Source organism: Montipora capricornis, chromosome 9 (assembly GCF_036669925.1).
Source record: "Montipora capricornis isolate CH-2021 chromosome 9, ASM3666992v2, whole genome shotgun sequence".
Lineage (NCBI taxonomy): Eukaryota > Metazoa > Cnidaria > Anthozoa > Scleractinia > Acroporidae > Montipora > Montipora capricornis.
Genome location: NC_090891.1, coordinates 30,534,706 through 30,553,375, shown reverse-complemented (window position 1 = coordinate 30,553,375; position 18,670 = coordinate 30,534,706). Strand labels below are relative to the sequence as shown.

General features: G+C 36.3%; 1 protein-coding gene across 1 annotated transcript in view; it reads left to right on the top strand.

Moving 5' to 3' along the window:
- Nucleotides 1-16,338, top strand: part of LOC138014942 (uncharacterized) — a 16,711-nt gene extending 373 nt beyond the window's left edge. The window contains exons 2-5 of the mRNA XM_068861838.1: nt 3,411-3,815; nt 12,016-12,099; nt 12,941-13,000; nt 14,717-16,338. Coding sequence (XP_068717939.1) covers nt 3,411-3,815; nt 12,016-12,099; nt 12,941-13,000; nt 14,717-14,793 — 626 coding nt within the window. The 3' untranslated portion in view covers nt 14,794-16,338. The remainder of the gene's footprint in view (nt 1-3,410; nt 3,816-12,015; nt 12,100-12,940; nt 13,001-14,716) is intronic.
- The last annotated feature ends 2,332 nt before the right edge of the window (nt 16,339-18,670 follow it).

The window sequence follows — 18,670 nt, the reverse complement described above, 5'->3', positions numbered from 1 at the left end:
ACTGTGCAATTGCTTGCACGCACGTTATTCGCTCGATCCATCGATCGACGTTCATGAACCGCATCTCGCGATCGATTTTCTATTGCACTCGAACACAATATCCGTGTATGGAAATTTGATTTTTACTATACAACTTGTTTGCGTATTTGTGACCCTTCCCGCGAAAAGGGGGCTTATCCAAATTTTACTCCATGGCTATTTTCACCCTCGTCGTGAAAATGCGGAAAAATGATTGGAATGTGAGTGAAATTTCTCTTTCACGCCGTGAAAAAGGTCACAATCACCATGAAAATATTTCACGCCGTGAAAAAAGGTCGTAATGTCTGAGAAATATTTCACGCCATGAAACAAAGTGTAGTTCTTGCGGCCTAGGGTCTGTCGGATTATGCCGGCATAATATTGAGCATAATGGTCTATATCTGGAGCATCAGGCATAATGCTGGCATAATACTAATATTTTTGCAGCATAATACTGTCGTTTCTGAAAAATGGGAGAAGTGTATGGAAATTTTGCCAGCAACTCGCTCTAGAATGTACAAAGTTGACAAAAGCGGGAATATTTTAGGAACTTGATACCTTAGACTTATACCCAGTGAATATAGGCTCATCTAATGCAGGTTCATCTGGGAGAAAAACATATAGTAAGCCTTTCAATGTCTCACAATATCCAATCTTTCACTTGCTCATCAAATGTTTAACATTTCTTTCAAAAATGAAAGACTAGGAATGTATGGGCGGGCGGGGAATGGGGTGGAAGTGTCTTTTTAGTGTGGCATAATTTGAGCATTATACCTCCAGCCGAGCATAAGTTTGAGCATAATACCCTGGCTTCACGGGTGACACCAGAAAGCATAATACCCTAATTTTTCGAGCATAATCCGACAGACCCTATCTTGTGTAACGTCAATCTGTTACCCTGAACATTATTCCATCATAATGTCACGCCACCCTGAAAGGTTTACTGCTAGCCTTGAAATCGGCTATCTCAAATCAGCGAATCACCAACTTGGGGTCCATTCGCTCTTTTGTTTTCTTTTCTGTTTTATGTTGTGATTTCGAGAAAAACAAAAGAAAACAAAACAACAGAAGAAAAAATTTGTAGTTACTAAAACATGGAACATATCAAAACCTTCTGGGTCACGCACGGCTACCTTTCACTGCAAAGTCGAAGACTTCAAGATGTCACCATATTAATGTATAAAGTAAAGAATGGCCTTGTACCGAATATTATTAATGAACTATTTAAGCAGAAACACTCTAGATATTCACTAAGAAACAGGGACTTCGATATCCCTACTTTTAACACAAAAATAACTATGGAAAGGGCCATACATATGGTCCAAACTAGGTAATAAGTTGAAGGACTCCCTGAACATTGAATCTTTTAAAAAGAACATTAGGAAAATAGACCTACAATGTAACGTCACTTTTAAACAACGACGATAATTGCTGTAACCTCTGCAATTCTTAGAGACTACTGTCATTTATTATAATTGTCTGTTGTCTTACTTTGCACATTTTCATTCCATATATATATATATAATTAATTGGTAATGCAAGAGTGAGGTTATTTGGTCATTTAATCACTACTCTGAGTTTCATGCTCCATACGGAGCAATCTTCAGGTTGCCTGAAGATTGCTCCGTATGGAGCATGAAACTCAGAGTAGCGATTAAATGACCAAATAACCTCACTCTTGCATTACCAATTAATTATTGCTCTAGTTCAACTATTGAGCACTTTTAAGTTGATGAGGACTTCTACCCATTTTTTGGTTATATATATATATATATATATAAATCCATCCCTGTGCCCAAGTTCAGGAGTTGCCATAAAGCCATTATGGTAACAACCGGGAGGGCACATTGTATACATAATGTATATATATATATATATATAGTTTGCACAGAATTTCTCTTGCCAGGAGAGGGGGTCTAGATCCTGCCCGCTTCTCAACTCCTTTAATTAATGGAACCTCTCCAGTGCGGTTTCCTACTGGAAATTAAGGATGGACACTTATGATTGGGTGTCGATCCAGCCGTCTCAACCAAAACAAGTCATTCTCTGGACCGGTTTCGACTTTAATGTCTTCTTCAGTGGAATTTTTACAGTTTCAGCTTGTCCGGTTGCTTACGCGCCGTTGGACTTAATGCATTAACTCGTTTATCTACAGTCATTTCTATGAGTTATTGCATTAAGTCCAACGGCGCGTAAGCGACCTGACAAGCTGAAACTGTAAAAATTCAGCTGAAGAAGACATTAACGTCGAAACCGGTCCGGTGAATGGCTTGTTTTGGTTGAGATGGCTGGATCGACACCCAGCCATAAGTGTCCATCCTTAATTTCTAGTGCGAAACCGCAAGGGAGGTTCCGTCAAAGGAGTTGAGAAGCGGGCAGGAGAGACATTTATATTAATGACACCCTTCCAAATCGATGCAAGATGAGATACACTTTTCTTATTTCGTTTCTCTGCTAAAAGGCACGCAACTTCAGTTTGCCAGAGTGGGTTTTAAATGTTGAATATTTGTAAAAGAATCTCCATAGTAGTCGGATCTCTACTAGAAAATCAAATGAATGAACTCAGTAAAACCATAACAGAAATCAAAGTGTCACACGCTGTCTGCAGTTTATGGGATCAGAAAAAAATAATTATTATTAATACATATCGATTTGGAAGGGTGTCGGGTAATGTTCCATGTTTTAGTAACTACAAATTTTTTCTTCTGTTCTTTCGTTTTGTTTTGTTTTTCCAAAATCACAAAAGAAAACAAAAGAGCGAATGGACCCCAAGTTGAATATTCGCTGATTGAGATAGCCGATTTTGAGGCTTGCAGCAAACCTTTGAAGGTGGCATGACATTATGATGTAATAATGTTCAGGGTAACAGACTGATGTTTGTGCAAGAAGTACACTTTGTTTCATGGCATGAAATATTTCTCAGACATTACATTTTTTTCATTGCACACGAATGCAATATCCATGTCCATATCCAAACATGATTGCACAAGTCAATACAATTTGTTTGGATATCATTATAGTGTTCCTTGACTTACCAGTCTGTCATATTTTGAAGCACTTAAGCTGACAACACACGGTTCAACATCCTGTACAAATGTTGAACATTGTTCAACAACGTTCAACGTGTTGAATGGCATATTTCAACTGTTTAACATTATTTTGTTGAGCTGTGTCACCGGCTTTAAGTTGAACCGAAGGCAATGGGCCAGGACGTTGCTCGTGGTAGAGGCTTTTGATTATTCTCAGAGCCCCATGAGTTGGGATGGGACATTGCAGAAACAGTGACACTTAAAACTCCTCGAAAAATAGCTTAAGAAGCTATTAATTTCATTTCCCTTGTATTATATTGCAGTTACTGTTACAAAAAGTTGGAATTTTCTTTTCTTTGTCAGGTTGTTCAGCCCAGCTTAACATCAGTGAAGTTGGACATAATTTCCCATATCGATGCACCGTGAATGCCACTGTGGTAAATAATCCCAACTTTAAGGGGGTTTGTTTAAGCGTTTTAATGCCAAATGAAACACGAAAGTTTCGTGATTTGGTCTGTCTCAAGCCTGGAGAGACCAAAAATACCAGTGGCTGTATGCTGCATAATGATGCCTTCCTGGACAACTGTTGTAAAGAAAATATTAAAGAAGCATATTTCCACGAGCTTGAGGATGGATCTTATGTGTTCATTGTTATCCCCAAAGATGGACGTATGCTAAGTTGTGGCAACTTAGCATTCATCGTATCAAGTATTGCAGGGGCTCTGTTGTCATCCCAGGACTTTTGTACATTCCCAAGCATTGCAACAGGTGGGTTAATAATTTGAAATTTAGTACTTGTAAGCTTTATATGTACTTAAAAGTGTGGCAAATATATTATTGGTACCTTGTGGATTATTGTTGTACTGCAGACTTTATTATTATTATTATTATTATTATTATTAGAGCGGAGGGGTTGGCGCAGTGGTAAGATCTCTGCCTTCCAACCCTAAGGTGCCGGGTTCCATTCCCGGTTCTGCCGAGACTGGAATATTTGGCAACCTTCTTTCCCGCTAAAGTTCATTCAGCTTTCCATCCTTCCGAGGTCAGTAAAATGAGTACCAGCATGCATGGACTGCTTAGAGGCGGCTGCAATTTGCGCCTGTATATGCTTCCAGTCCGCTGGGGGTAAATTGATCATTGTAAAGCGCCTTTGAGACGTTAGTGAAAGGGTGCTATATAAATGCACCACTTTACTTTACTTTTATTATTATTATTATGATTATTGTTATTGTTATTATTATTATTATTATTATTATCATAATTATTATCACCATTATTATTATGGGGTCGGAAAAAAGCACTACACTTCAGATACATTCTCCATGTTACATAGGTCACCTTTAACATGGACTTGTTATTAATTAAACTCAGTGTTCATTTCTGAGTTAATCTGTTCTCTCAAGGTTTGAGCGTCATCACAGAAAGTTCTTGGGAACAGAGTTTATACATCGGTAGCTTCCCCACAAATTATAAACATGTTTAAAAGTTCAATTTCTTGGATGTAATCTTTTCAAGGGGAATCGACTTGCATATAATTGATATTAAAAGGTTTAACACTCTCCTCTTGTGCCAGCTGATTTGAGTTTCAATAAGTTTGTGTTGAATAAATGTGCTGTTAAATAAACTAAAATACTATTATTTTGTACATACATTATGGCTTAATTATATATAATTATGTGAATCAGGGGCACTTGTCGACATGTCAAATTTTAAAGATTGCTTTCACAAATATAGATTTTATTACAAGCTAGGTTACGAGAATACATGTAGTTTTTACAGAATGAATCAGCCAAAATACAGTGCAGTCATTATGTTTTAAATTTGAAAACTAAAGGCAAACTTAGACAAAAACTATAGCAAAGAATTTCATATCCCAAATGACTGTATGGCTGCCACAAATGACTACAGCATACATGTATATAAGGGCTAATGAAAATAGGGCATGCAGCCTCACTTAGGAGACTAATACATCAGTAAGGCCAGATACATTGTACTACTCACAGACACACACACATACTCTCCCCCCCCCCCTCCCCCCCCCAGCAATAAATACTTAATCTATTTCAACAGAAATTGGAAGAGACCAAAAGCATAGTACGGTAGCATCTAGTTTTTTAAAATTTAGTTTGTGTGGAATAAATCTGCTCCTAGTTAAATAATTATTATTTTGTACAAGTCACACATTATAATGGTTTTAGTTCTGCATAGTTATGTCAGTCAGGGGCACTTGTCAAATTTAAGACTGCTTTTACACTTAAAGGGGCACTGTCATGCTACATTTGCTGTTTTTACATGTAGATCAAAACTGGTAAAAAATCTAAAATTACTTAGTCCTTTAGCACGCACATACAACATTCCTGACAACCCACTAGTTAACTTTAAAAGAAGAATATGAAATGTATTTAAAGTGGTACTACGACCAAAAAACAATTCTTTTTTTCTTTGGATTTCAACACTATGTTAACTAAACACTAACTGACTAAAGTTTTAAGTTCTGATTTTAAAAAGACACGTATTTATTTTAACTGAAATTTTCTTATTTATTGGTCCACCATTACTAACTTTAAAATCTTGAGAGAGCTGGGTCGAGGAGAAAATGATGTCAAAGACTCACCAGTTTAAGAATGCAATGCGTGTGTATGCGGCTGAATTAATATGCATGCAGCATGGGAGTTTCTGGCTTTCAGACGTTTAAACCCGTGTTTTGCATGTATAATAAATTGCATTAATATTTTTTACATGCTGAAATTTTCAGCTAGTGAGTAAATGACGTCATTTTCTCCAGATCCAACCCTCTGAGGTCCAATCAGTCAGTTTTGAACGTGAGTAATGGTGGACCGTGAAATCCAAAACTTACACTCAAAATAAACAGCCTTTGGATAAAACTCAAAGCTCAAAATTTTGTGAGTTAGGTGTTAAGCGAACACGCTTTCAAAATCTGAAGAAAAAAAGAAAATGATTTTTTGATCATAGTACCACTTTAATAGTATGGCACGTATTAATTTTTGGCGACTTTTTGAAGACATTTTTCCAACTTGAAATGGTCAGTTTTTTCAATCCATTTCCATCCTCTCCATCCATAGCCTGCGAACAGCAGACGCATTTCCGGTCGTCGCTTCTCTATTTTTCGGAGGGAGAGAAGCGACGACCGGAAATGCGTCTGCTGTTCGCAGACTACTCCATCCATGGATGCAAAAAACTAACCCTAAACACTAAAAGACATCTTTGCATCAATCAATCAAGACCCAAAAATAATGCTTTAGCTTTGTTCAAACCAGTTTCAACACTTTCAAAAGACCTTGTTATTAGCAGGATTGACGTTACAACACTTAACACTTAATCAAGTAACAGCAATGTGATAGTACCATGTTAAACATCAATTATCACTAAACAAGATGCAGACATTTTTGCGAAGTAACAAGTTACCGTGGCAACAGGAAAGCCTTGCAAAAACACCCTAAGGTAGTGCACTACACACTATGTCAACAGGTTTACATAAGAGTAAGTCTGTCATGCCAATAGGCCCGCAGCATGTGCATAAATGTCGAAAATAAATAGGTCTGTTAAAAACGTGCTTGAGTTTCAACAAATGAGCCCCAAAAGAGAATTTGTGACGTTGATGAATAATAAAGCAGCACCTCATACCGCAATCACCTCATTTCCATGATGGAAGAATTTTCACTGATTGATAAATACAGGAATCTTAATCCAAGTAAGCTTTGTTTCACCTACGAATCCAAAGCATTAAAACTCTCTTCTCGCATTGATTTTTTTCCTCGTATCACAACCCCTGGCAAATCGAGTTTCTCATGTGGATACTTAAGTTTCCATCGCGCCTGATCACAAAGCAATTAGAGTCCAATTGCAACTGGAAAATGACAATAGAGGCCCTCATTGTTAGAAGACGAAATTTATGTTAAATTGATCACTGACAGCTATGCTGTCATCCAAAACAAATACTCAGAAATTGAGGACAAAAGGCTGAAATGGGAACTCATTAAGATGGAAATACGTGGCATCACTATTCCTTTCTCTAAAAATAAAGCTATACAGTTACACCAAAAAGAAAGGGACATTCAAAATAGACTACAAGTGCTTGACAGAGTCATTTCTAACAGTCCTAATACAGACTGTATTAAGAACGAAATAAATGAATACAATAATTTAAAAGAAGAAATTGATCTCATTTATCAAAAGAAGGGTAAAGGTAGTATCATACGTTCCAAATGTAAATGGATTGAACGAGGTGAAAAGCGGACCGCTTTCTTTTTCAACCTAGAGAAGAGGAATTACAATCGTAAGTCAACTAAAAACCTGGAGGGAGCAGGAGGTACAACCTTGACTAATGAGGACGAAATATTAAACGAAATTGAAACCTTTTATAAGCAATTGTATAACTCCGGATTAGATGAAAACGACTTGTTCGATTTGTTTGTACAAAGTCTAAAAACTCCTAAACTCCAAGACCAACAGAGAAACGAATTAGAAGGCGAATTAGAGTGCAAAGTAGTACTGCGGACTTTCAGTAGCAGGAAATCGGTTTTACTTGGGAGTTTTATAATAATATTGTTTCTTTGAGCTACTAGGACAGGACTTAGTAAACTGTTTTAATGAGGCATATGTGAAAGGCGAGATGTCAGTATCCCAGAGAAGAGGTGTAATATCTCTCCTCCCAAAAGAAGGCGCAAACCTCCTAAAGCTTGCAAATTGGCGTCCGATTACGTTATTAAATGTTGACTATAAAATTGCATCAAAAGTCATAGCTACGAGATTTGAAAAAGTTTTGGATCTCTTAATAAGCCCTGACCAAACTGGCTTTCTGAAAGGTAGATACATTGGGCAAAATATTAGATTGGTCAACGATGTAGTGGATCAACAAACAAAAATACAAAATATTCCAGGTATCCTTGTACAGCTTGATTTTTGTAAAGCTTTTGATACTATCGAATGGAGCTTCATTAAAAGAAGTCTGACCGCACTCTTTAATTTTGGAGACAGTATACAACAATGGGTCTCGACTTTCTATAATAATTCGGAGAGCGCTGTTCTCAACAATGGATTTTGCACAAATTTCTCTGAACTGTCGAGGGGAGTGAGACAAGGCTGCCCTTTGTCCCCTTATTTATTTATCGTAGGGGCGGAAATCTTAGCGTGCAAAATCAGATAAGACAAAACAATAAAAGGAATAACAGTCTTTCAAAAAGAGCTGAAACTAAGTCAATGCAATGATTGCAAAATTTTCGGTCAATCGAGCTATCACGGTTCTTAATTCCTTTGGAAATCTATCTGGCCTCAGGTTGAACCCGTCAAAAACCAAAGCGCTTTGGTTAGGGTCATTAAGAAATCGCAAGGACGAACCCTTTAACTTTAAGTGGCCCAAAGAACCGCTTAGATTCCTTGGAACCTATATTTCATACGATGAGAAACAAAACGAGGAATTCAATTTTAAAGGCAAGATGCAAAAACTTGACACCATTCTTGGCATATGGAACTCTAGGAACCTCACTCTTTTTGGTAAGTGTCTTATAACGAAATCCCTTGGCATCTCACAGCTAGTTCACCCACTTTCAACATTCGATTTCCCAACACAATTGGTTCAAGCTGTTAATTCAAGCATTTTTAAATTTATCTGGAAAAATCGAAGAGACAAAATCAAACGTAAAATTATGATCCAAGACTATAACAAAGGTGGCCTACGTGCTCCAAGCATTGAGACCATGGCTAAATCGCTTAAACTGGCATGGATATCCAGGTTCTTACAAAGTATACCTGCGCATGACGACGAATCATGGAAGGTCATTCCCAGCCACTTTCTCGATAAATACGGTGGCTTGAACTTCCTGCTACGTTGTAATATGATAAGAATTTTCTTGATAAGATGTGTCTTCCCTGCACTTCTATAAGTTGATATTACTACATTTCTTAGAACTTAAAATTTCTTATAATACGCAGTTTTGCCGGTTTGTATTATTCAACAATAAAGATATTTTAATTAGTGGCTGTTCATTCTTTTATAGAAGTTGGTTGAATAAAAATGTCTTTCTTGTTCAAGATCTCTTAGGAGATGATGGTAAGGTACTCTCTCACTCGGAAATTTTTAGGAAATTTCGACTGAACGGTAATTTCTTACAATACATGCAAGTTGTTTCTGCGATTCCTAAGAATCTGATCAAGGACACAAGGAGACACCACATTGATAAATCTAGTATTTTGTCCAAAAGCTCCTTCCAGCTCTCGGCGGACCTTTCATTAGATTTACTTAAAATGAAAAATAGAAATTACTACTGGCTCTTGATTAGTAAAGATCAACAGGAAATAAACGCTAACATGAAATGGGAAAGAGACTTCCTTCCTGAAAAAATACTTGCAAGGCATCATTTCTCCCGTGTGAAAAATATTTGCAGAGATAACAAACTAAGAGAATTCTACTTTAAACTCTTACACAGAATTGTCGTCACAAAAAGAGAACTGTTCACGTATGGTATTGCAGAAAATGCGCTCTGTCCTTACTGCAGACAAAATGATTCAATAATTCATACTTTTTGTAACTGCCACTGGACCAAGTGGTTTTTTTCAGAAGTAATCAAATGGTTCAATGTTGAAAATGTCACCTCCTTTGTGCCATCCTCAAGTGAATTAATCTTTGGTCTTAATAATGAAAGAAAAAATCAAAGCTCATTGGCAATTGTCAAAAAGCTCGACTTTACTCTTTTGTTTGCTAAATATTACTTGTATATAAATAAGTTAGCTCCTAAAGATTTATCTTTGGATGAATTTAAGGCTACAGTCAGTTGGAGATACGATTTCGAAAAACCCCCTTCTTCAATTAGTTAGTGAGTATCCCATCCTACCGGAATAATCTGTTAATTAGCAGGTCTAATGTTACTGTGTGAATTATTACAACTGCTGTATTATTTTTATTTTTTCTCGTCTTTACGTAATTTTCGATTCAATCTGTAATATCGTTATATACTTTCTTTTAGTTTTAAATTTTGCAACTGTAATATGTGTTTTGTCAACAAAGGTTAAAAAAATAATAATAAAAAAAAAATAAAAAATAAAGCAGCTTCTATTTCCAAAACAGTGGAATTACCTGGTGATAAATAACCTCGAAGTTTTGACTTTGCAGAAACAATGTTGAATTCGCACATTTCTCGTCGACTTTTATAACTTTTGAAAGAAAAAAAACTGACAAAAACAAAAACCGAGTGTCTTGCTATCATTTTGACACAGATATATCCTTTGTTTCGTGACTTGTTAGTAAATATGCAAGGTAACTTGATCACAGGAGGCCGCTAAATTAGATGTCACTTAATTTCAATTTACATGTACATGTACATGTACTTGTGCAGTCAAAAGTATAACAGAAAAATTAAAAGTAGCAAAAATCACCCAAAAGTTTTTTCGCTAATGGTAACTTTATATTCACAGTACAAAATTTATGTTGTTTTTCATGTCGCAAATTTTGTTGATGATATCAAAATATTGTATTCTCGATCAACACTTCCTAAAAACTCCCTTCCGCTCTCCCTAAAAACTGTGTATCAATGTTTGTTTTGCATTAAGGCAGACTAACAAAATCTGTACCTTGCTTAAATTAATTCGCATTTTTGAGTATACGCAATGCATGCCTATTTTTGAAACTCTTCCTAGCCAAGGAAAGTAACCAGTGTTTTTAGCATGATTCTTTGCCATTGTCTTTCTCAGCCATTTGGCATCCTAGCATGAGCCTGGGGTATTTTCACTGTATTTCCTCAACTTTGTGCAAGGTTTGCCTTCTTTTATGGAAATATTTGCTCTTGTGGCGCTCGATATCTTCATCGAACTTATGTTTATTCAATGAGAAAGTCTGAGAGTTCTGTGACCTCAAAATGCAGGAAATGGCATCTTAAAATTTGAGGCACACACTCTAGAGGCTCCCCTTTTTTGTTGACAGGGTTGGAATCTCTGGAATGAATCAACCAAAATACAGCTCAGTTTAAAATGTTTTAAAAATTTAATTTGTTATTAATTAATTTAAAAACTGTAGGCAAGAATTTCAGTACAGGTCGGAATATTAATAACCCAGCCTACATCCACTCAAAAAAAAGAACCCTTTCACATCGTTGCCCCAAATGATGATAAGGGCTAAGGAAAATAGAGCATATTGCAGCCTCACGTAGGAGATTAATACAAGTAGGGTTAGGGTCAGGTACATTAATTGTACTACCCACAGACACACACCTTAATGTCCTTAATACTTAAACTATTTTAACAGAAATTGAAAGAGACCAAGCATAGTACGCCAGCTGCAGCATAGTACTGTGTATACTTAGGTAATAACAGCAAGTAAATCTAATAGTACACCAGTAATTCATGTAGCTAATAAAAATAGCAGCTGCCAATGCTTCCTGACCTTACATAAATTGGAGTTATTTTTGCCATGTTAGCCAGCTGGCAGCTTGCTGAAGCAGTGTGAAACTTGAGGGAATTTAATTTTGTTTTTATTTCCGTGACTATGGGAGTTTTCCATTTACACAAAATTTCTGGAAATTTTGGTGGAAATTTCCATCGGGTGAAATTCATGTTCCATTTAATTAACTCAGGTCCGTTCGCCGCCCAGTGATTGTGATTTTATGCGCTAAAATTTAAAAATGTGGCCGTGAATAGCCTGGAAGTGGTAAGACCTTTAAAACGTTGTAAATGGAACACACATTTCCATCAGAAAGTTTCCAACGGGAAAACAGGACTACCTTTTCAGAAGTTCCGTTTATTCTGGAAATTTTCCAGTGGAACGAACCAAAAAGGTGTCTTCCATTTACATCCCAACCGGAATTTCCGGAATTTCTTGGTAAATGGAAAACGCCCTATACCTCAGTGGTTCTACCAAGATAGTCATTTCAACGAATTGGAGGAATCCTATACCAATAAAGCAAAAAAACACATGAACAATGAACTTTTTTACAATAATTTATTTTTTTTTTTGCAGCTGAAAGTTCCTCTGCCAATCCACATACTACCATTAGGACTTCAATTGAATCCATGACACCTGTCACAGATGCCACTAGAACACGTAAGTGTTACTGCTATAAAACCATCAAACAGTAGATCAGTGAGTATAATATGGGTGTTACGGGTGAAAAAAGCACAGCAACAGACATTCAAAATTCTATTGAGAACACTGACCATTATGATAACTTGCCAGATATAATAGAATCTTGACTCAGAGCTTACGGGAAACAAACATTTTAGGATTAGTATACACACGTAGGTGTGTTACATAGATTTTATATGAAAATTGGAAGAATAACTGAAAGTACTTTTTTGAAAGACCAACATAAGTATATTGCAACGCAAACTCTGGTTGTTGTACTGTTACCTAAAATAAAGATAGAAAATACCGTATCTGCCGGTGCCCAGCAGCACTTTCCACGGGTGGCAGGTGGCAGTAAAAAGTGCACTGAACAGAGTGGTAGGAAGCTTATCCTTACACATAAACATGATATATGGAGCAATTTCCTTGCCAGGATATGAAAAAAAAAAAAACCTGATGAAGTGTGCGTTAGTCACATGAAACACGTAGGAGAATAAAGAGAGTTATACAGCTACTTGTTCGCAGAAGTGCTACTCAGTGGCTTAACTTTAAAAAATTGATTCATCTTTAATTCCCCGCTACCTGCCACCTGTGGAAAAGTGCTCCCGGCCAGTGCCACTGAGGTACGAGGTCAATCAGTTGGGAATAGGTCATTTTGTTAGGTCATTTTGTTTATAGGCACTGAAGGAATGAAATAAATGTATTTGCAGTGTGGATTGTACAATGTACGGAAGAAAAGGACAAAAACATTTTAGCAATTTACCTCGAAATCAGACTTCCTGTTGATGGTCTCTTAAATACTCTTGAAATATTTCTTTAGGTGTAAGTGGAACAATTGATTCAGAAGATTCATCTCGGTCACCTACAACAACTAGCCATGGTGAGTTGAGTTTTGAATTTACATGTAGTTGTAATTAATGGTACCTAATGAATTTATATAGTGCAATTTCTATTTCCATAATCAAATGCACTCTACAAGCAATCAACCTGTGGGATAGATCAGACCTCAGCATGTACAGGCGCCGCTGGCAGCCGCTATCAGTCCGTTAGCGATCTCACCCAACTCACGAATGAGTGATATGTTGAGGCCTGACCTTGTCTCTTTCTGTAAATGAAAGTTGCTTGAGGCCATTTCTTATGCAACTTACTGAAAAAAATTTTTAAGACATGTGCAAATGCAAGTTAACGAACTAAAAAAAACAAACAATAAATCAGTAACAATACAATGCAAATACTTTATTATTGTTAATCACTTCTGAACATGTCTTAACCTTATAATAATTATTAGGTATACCCTTGTGCACAACGTGTACTTATTGTAAGACTGCAAATCAAATTGAATCAAGGATAAAATGAAATTATGGTTTTGGGCTGAGGAAACAATCATTTCAGCTAGTAGACAAAAAACACACCAAATAAAGGGCTTTCAGAGGTCAGCTACTTAACTAAGAAATCAGCTACTTTTTTCCCTAAATTGACACTTTTGTCCAGACATGACCCTAATTACGTAGATGCACATCCAATTTTGACATCCAACACAAAGTGTCCCTTTAAGTCTAAGCCTTTGCTAACCTACAGTATTTTTAACAGTAAGGTACATGTACATTGTAAGCTTAGGGTAAAGGGTTAGTCATTACATTACATTTTACATTATATAATTACTTGATTGACCGCTCCCCACGAGGGCTTTTCAGGGCCAATGAAACACAATCAACGAAACAACTGAACACAACAACAGCGGTTAAGAATCCCAACTGGCCGGAGGCAAACCAGTTGGCTATTTACAAGTGCAGCAAGCTATAGGAAGTTGAACCAGGAACAACCAGGAACAAATTCAACTAGTGGTCAGAGCGGGTCTTGAACCCGGGATCTCTGGATCTCAAGGCAAGCGCCCTGACCACTGGGCCACACTGCCTCCTGAGGCTTAGGGTAAAATCAATGCAGTCGTTTATCTTTATACTTGATGAGCAGCATTTGGGGGGACACTTTGTGACATTAATTGTCTGTATTCTGGGGCATGAGTGATGTTGAAGTTAGGGAGAAGAGCAAGGGGACACTTTGTGACGCTTATTGAAATCCGCATGCATCTAATCGGGGTCAATCCTGGACATGTAAATTGAAGTAATTTAGGCATGTGCAAATGGCACAAAGGAGTCTTGACTGTTTGTCCTTTGACAAAATTTCTTCATTTAAGTTTCTCAGACAATAGTGATACTCACTGTTACGTCACCTATTGTCATTGATGTGCCAACCAGAGATTTTATTGGCTGTCGAAACAAAGGATTCCAGATTTTGTTCTGTGGTTGGCAAAATGTATAAACAGTGAATATCACTATAATATGATAATTAAAAAGATTAAGATCTTCTGAATATTTGAGGAACTGACTGGAAGTATGAAGAGAAGTAAAAGTACAATGATCTTCAGGATTTGAACCCACAACTCACTACACTCTTGGCCTAAATGAGGAAATCAACAAAGGGTTAGGGAAGTGATCATGCTTGAAATATAACTGGTTACTTTACTATTATAATCATGTGTAGTTATTATTTTGATACTTACACATTTCTAATCAATAATTTATTATTTCTTTTACAGCTGTAGCTGGTACCAGTAACAAAGAAATCGTTATCATATCATTAATTTTTTTTTTGGTGAAATTATTGTGTGGATGAGAATGAATCAAGCGGAACATAATAGTGTACTTGTGGTACATCAAAATAGTTAGCACTGTTTATTGATTTCTTTTAGCTATTTTTGTGTGCATGAATCAACAATACAATTTTTAGCATTACAATTAAGTTGTTTGATGTAAAAGAAAGCATGCAACAACCTTAGAAAAGGAGGAAGAGGTTTGCATGCAAACCAACCTCCCTATCAATGATTAGAAGTACTTTAAAGTTATAACCACACAAATCCCTTTTTGACAGGAGAGGGGAGGCTTAAAACTGTGGCTTCTCTCAGACATTACTAAACAACAAAACACCGAAACAGCAAAACGAAGCATCAAAACAGCATGTATGACCCCACCATACATTGAATACTAACCGACAAAGGTTGGATTTGAGATAAAATATCATTTGAAGCCTACATGTAATTAGGCCTAAAACGTTATTTCTTCTCATCTCATGAATCCTAATCTTAATCTCAATGAATTAGGAGCAATAACGTTTTTGACCTAATTTATTTTAATAGGCCTAAAACGATATTTAATTTCAAATTCAACCATTCTTGGTTAGTATTCAATGTATGGTGGCGTTATACATTGTGTTCTGGAGCTTCGTTTCGGTGTTTCTCTGTTTCGTGGTTTAGTAATGCCCGCTTCTCCCCTACGAAATGACAACAATGATCGGACGATTTTGGTCTCTCTTGAGGAGTGAGGATTTCTGTCTCACTTAGGGTTTTCAGGATATAAAAATATGATATTTAAAACTCTCAAGTCTTGAGCTTTTACTGCTAAGGTTGTTCCTGACCATTGCTTTCATATTTATGAAACAAAGCCTTTATGAACACCATGAGAAATACTGCCTGTACAGTAGCTCACTTATCTCAGCTATTAAACTGGAAATGGTATTTTTTATGGCTGTTAAAAGGCTTGATCCTTGTCATTTTTAGTTATCACAGGGGCCCTGAAACTGTAAACAAGCCACACAATGAACAGGGTACAAACGTACTGCCGTTATTTAAAAAACACTGAGCAGAAACGTTTGCATAAATATAAGGTCTGGCATGGATATGTACATAAAGTATTTTTACCATAAAGTATTCTGTCAAACAGAGATTTGTAAAAAAATATTTTGTTACTAAAGGGAAAACAGTTCAATTAAATTGAAGTTGTGCAGATTTTCCACAAAAAATCATATAAATTACTATGTAAAAATGCAATCAGCACTCCGGTTTTTAAAATCAAGACACTACAAATAATTGGCAAACAATGATATTTTTGCAACCAAGTCCTATGCAAAAGACAAGCTAGGGCAATTATATTCTAAGCCACAAAAGTGAAAGCAGCTTTATGTAGACAATAATTTGGTTACAATGAAGTTGCATTCCAATTTTTTTTGGAAGTTGCATTCACTTAATGTTGTTAATTGCTGCTTTGTTTATGGGTGTGGGACAGGTTGCAAATATTCATAGCTTAGTATTATTATTAGTTAGTTCAAACTACCTTTAGTTAATTTATGCACTTGTAGTAGTGGATAATAAAGTGATTTATGAAATAATGTTTTAATGTCATATTTGGTCTGAATGCATGGAAGGTTGTATTGGCATACTGTATATGCACGTACCATACTTCATTTAATTGAAATGAAGACTCAACTCTTGTTGAGAAAATCGAGAGCTTAAGCCACTGGACGACAAAGACTGCTACAAGCATGTTATCCAAAAATATTATTTCCTGTTATTGCAATCATTTTGCAATTACTCCCAGTCGTTTGGCGTGGAAAGTATGTATCAACATTCCAGCTGCAGGCATAAAACTATAGTGTGAAAGATGTGGATGTTTGGAGAGAATTCCCTACAATTGCCCTAGCCTTGGAATAAATGCTGCCACTGCAACCAAAAATAAACAGTGTGATACCCTTAACACAGTATTCATTTTTCAAAGACAACAAACCCTCCTAACTTGAATTTTTTTTATTGGTAAAACGAGTATGAGGAGGGTTGTCTTTGAAAAAGAATGGTGTTCAGGGTTCTCCTTATCAGGCGGTAACCAGTAAAATTTAACGCTTGTAAGAGCACTTATTACCGCCTGCAAACACTCAGAAGTCGCTTATCCTTTGCAGAACGTCCAACATTAACCAATGCTTTACCAGTTTGAAAAGGTGACATACCTGTTGCGCTGAAAACTAGGGAGAACCCTGGGTGTTGGGAGTTCATGCATACAGTGTGTAACTCAGTGGATGTGAACCTTTTTTTTTTTGGCTTGTGGCTTTTAATTTGTCTAAGGGCAGCACTTTTACTTCATTGCAGTCAATAGGGGTTGGTTCAGGGATCAAAAACACTTAAAAACTAGAGTTTGTCCCCTTTAAGTAAACTCTGATTTTCTTTTCTGATACACACTGTCAACTGCATTGCATTCTTCGGGTTGAAACCACCGGAAAGTTAGTAGCTGTGCGATAGTAGTTTCCATGGACATTCCAAAAGAGCTTTGAGGAACATCAACAGGTTACCATTGGTTGCCACAATTCTCTTTTGCTTGCTTGATTTTTGGTGTCTGCAGGCTGCATTAAAATAGTCTGTTTTACGAACTGCATGGCATTTATAATGGCGGCAGCTTAATACTCTTTCTCTTCAATAGAGGCCAACATTGGCATCCTGTGTTATCTTAAGGACGGTGCCTACTAATTAAAATTATTTTTGCCCCGGTGTGTGATTATGCAGGAAATGTAGATCTTAACAAGTGTTATTGAAATCCAAAAAGAAAATTGGGGGTAACCACGCATTTTTCAAAGATAATTCATGAATAATATTTTCATCCAATCAGATCGCTGCGATAAGAAATACAAATTTCCATAACAAAAACAAGGGTGGGCCTTTAATATGAATACATGATGCAGCAGATAACCTAGTAACCTTTGTGGCTGCCTTAGTTGGTGTTTTTTGAAGAATCCGCCTTACAAGAAGGGGTTTCTCTCTACTAACTAAAATATTCATTAATCAGTAGGTAGTAATGGGGAATAGTGTGTGTGTGGATGGTGAGTTAACGGAAAATCATAGACAAAAGTTATGGTTAGTCTATAAAATGAGGGGGAGATGTTCACAAAGCAAACTCTCAACCCCACAATAAGGTAAACAAAAGAAACAAACTTTGTGTGAAATTAAAATTTAATATCAAAAACAACCAGAATTACAAGAGTGTATTAAAAGGGAGGAACTTTCTAAGACAAAGCTTAAATGGAATAGAATAAAAAATAAAAAGATAAGGGGAAATAAATAGGAAATTTGAATGAAAATTAAAAATAAGTAATAAAAGGTGAATAGGAAAAATAAAGAAAATTTTATTGGAGACAGAAAAAATAACCAAAACTGAGGATGATCAAAATCCTTTACAATACAAGAATTTTGGTTCTTAAAATGAGGGATGAAAACAGTTATACCCGACTAATGAATCATTCGTTCTTGAAATAGATCAATTAAAAGTAAAAAATAAGGACAAATACTATCTAATACAAAGCTCCTGGTATACGTAGAATAATGGAAACTTATTCGTTCTATGAACTCAAAAATGGGATAAATTAGAGCATTCAAAATTAGTGAGAGGATACAACCCTCTATAGTGAATGATGGAATTTGGAAGTAACAGGTAAACTTAGCAATAACAATATGAATAAAGTATTAAAATTCGAGATTTAATTCAAACTTTGAAAAAAAAGGGGGGGGGGGGGTGGGCGTTCTTTAATAAGTTGAACAAAAAAATTTTTTATGGAATTGTTGATTAGGTGCTAGTTGAATTGAGAAATTGTAAGGAGATTTCTTGATTTTTGGATCGTTTTAATCCATTTAGGTATAGCCAATCATTGCAGTGGATGTCATAATAGAACCATATGT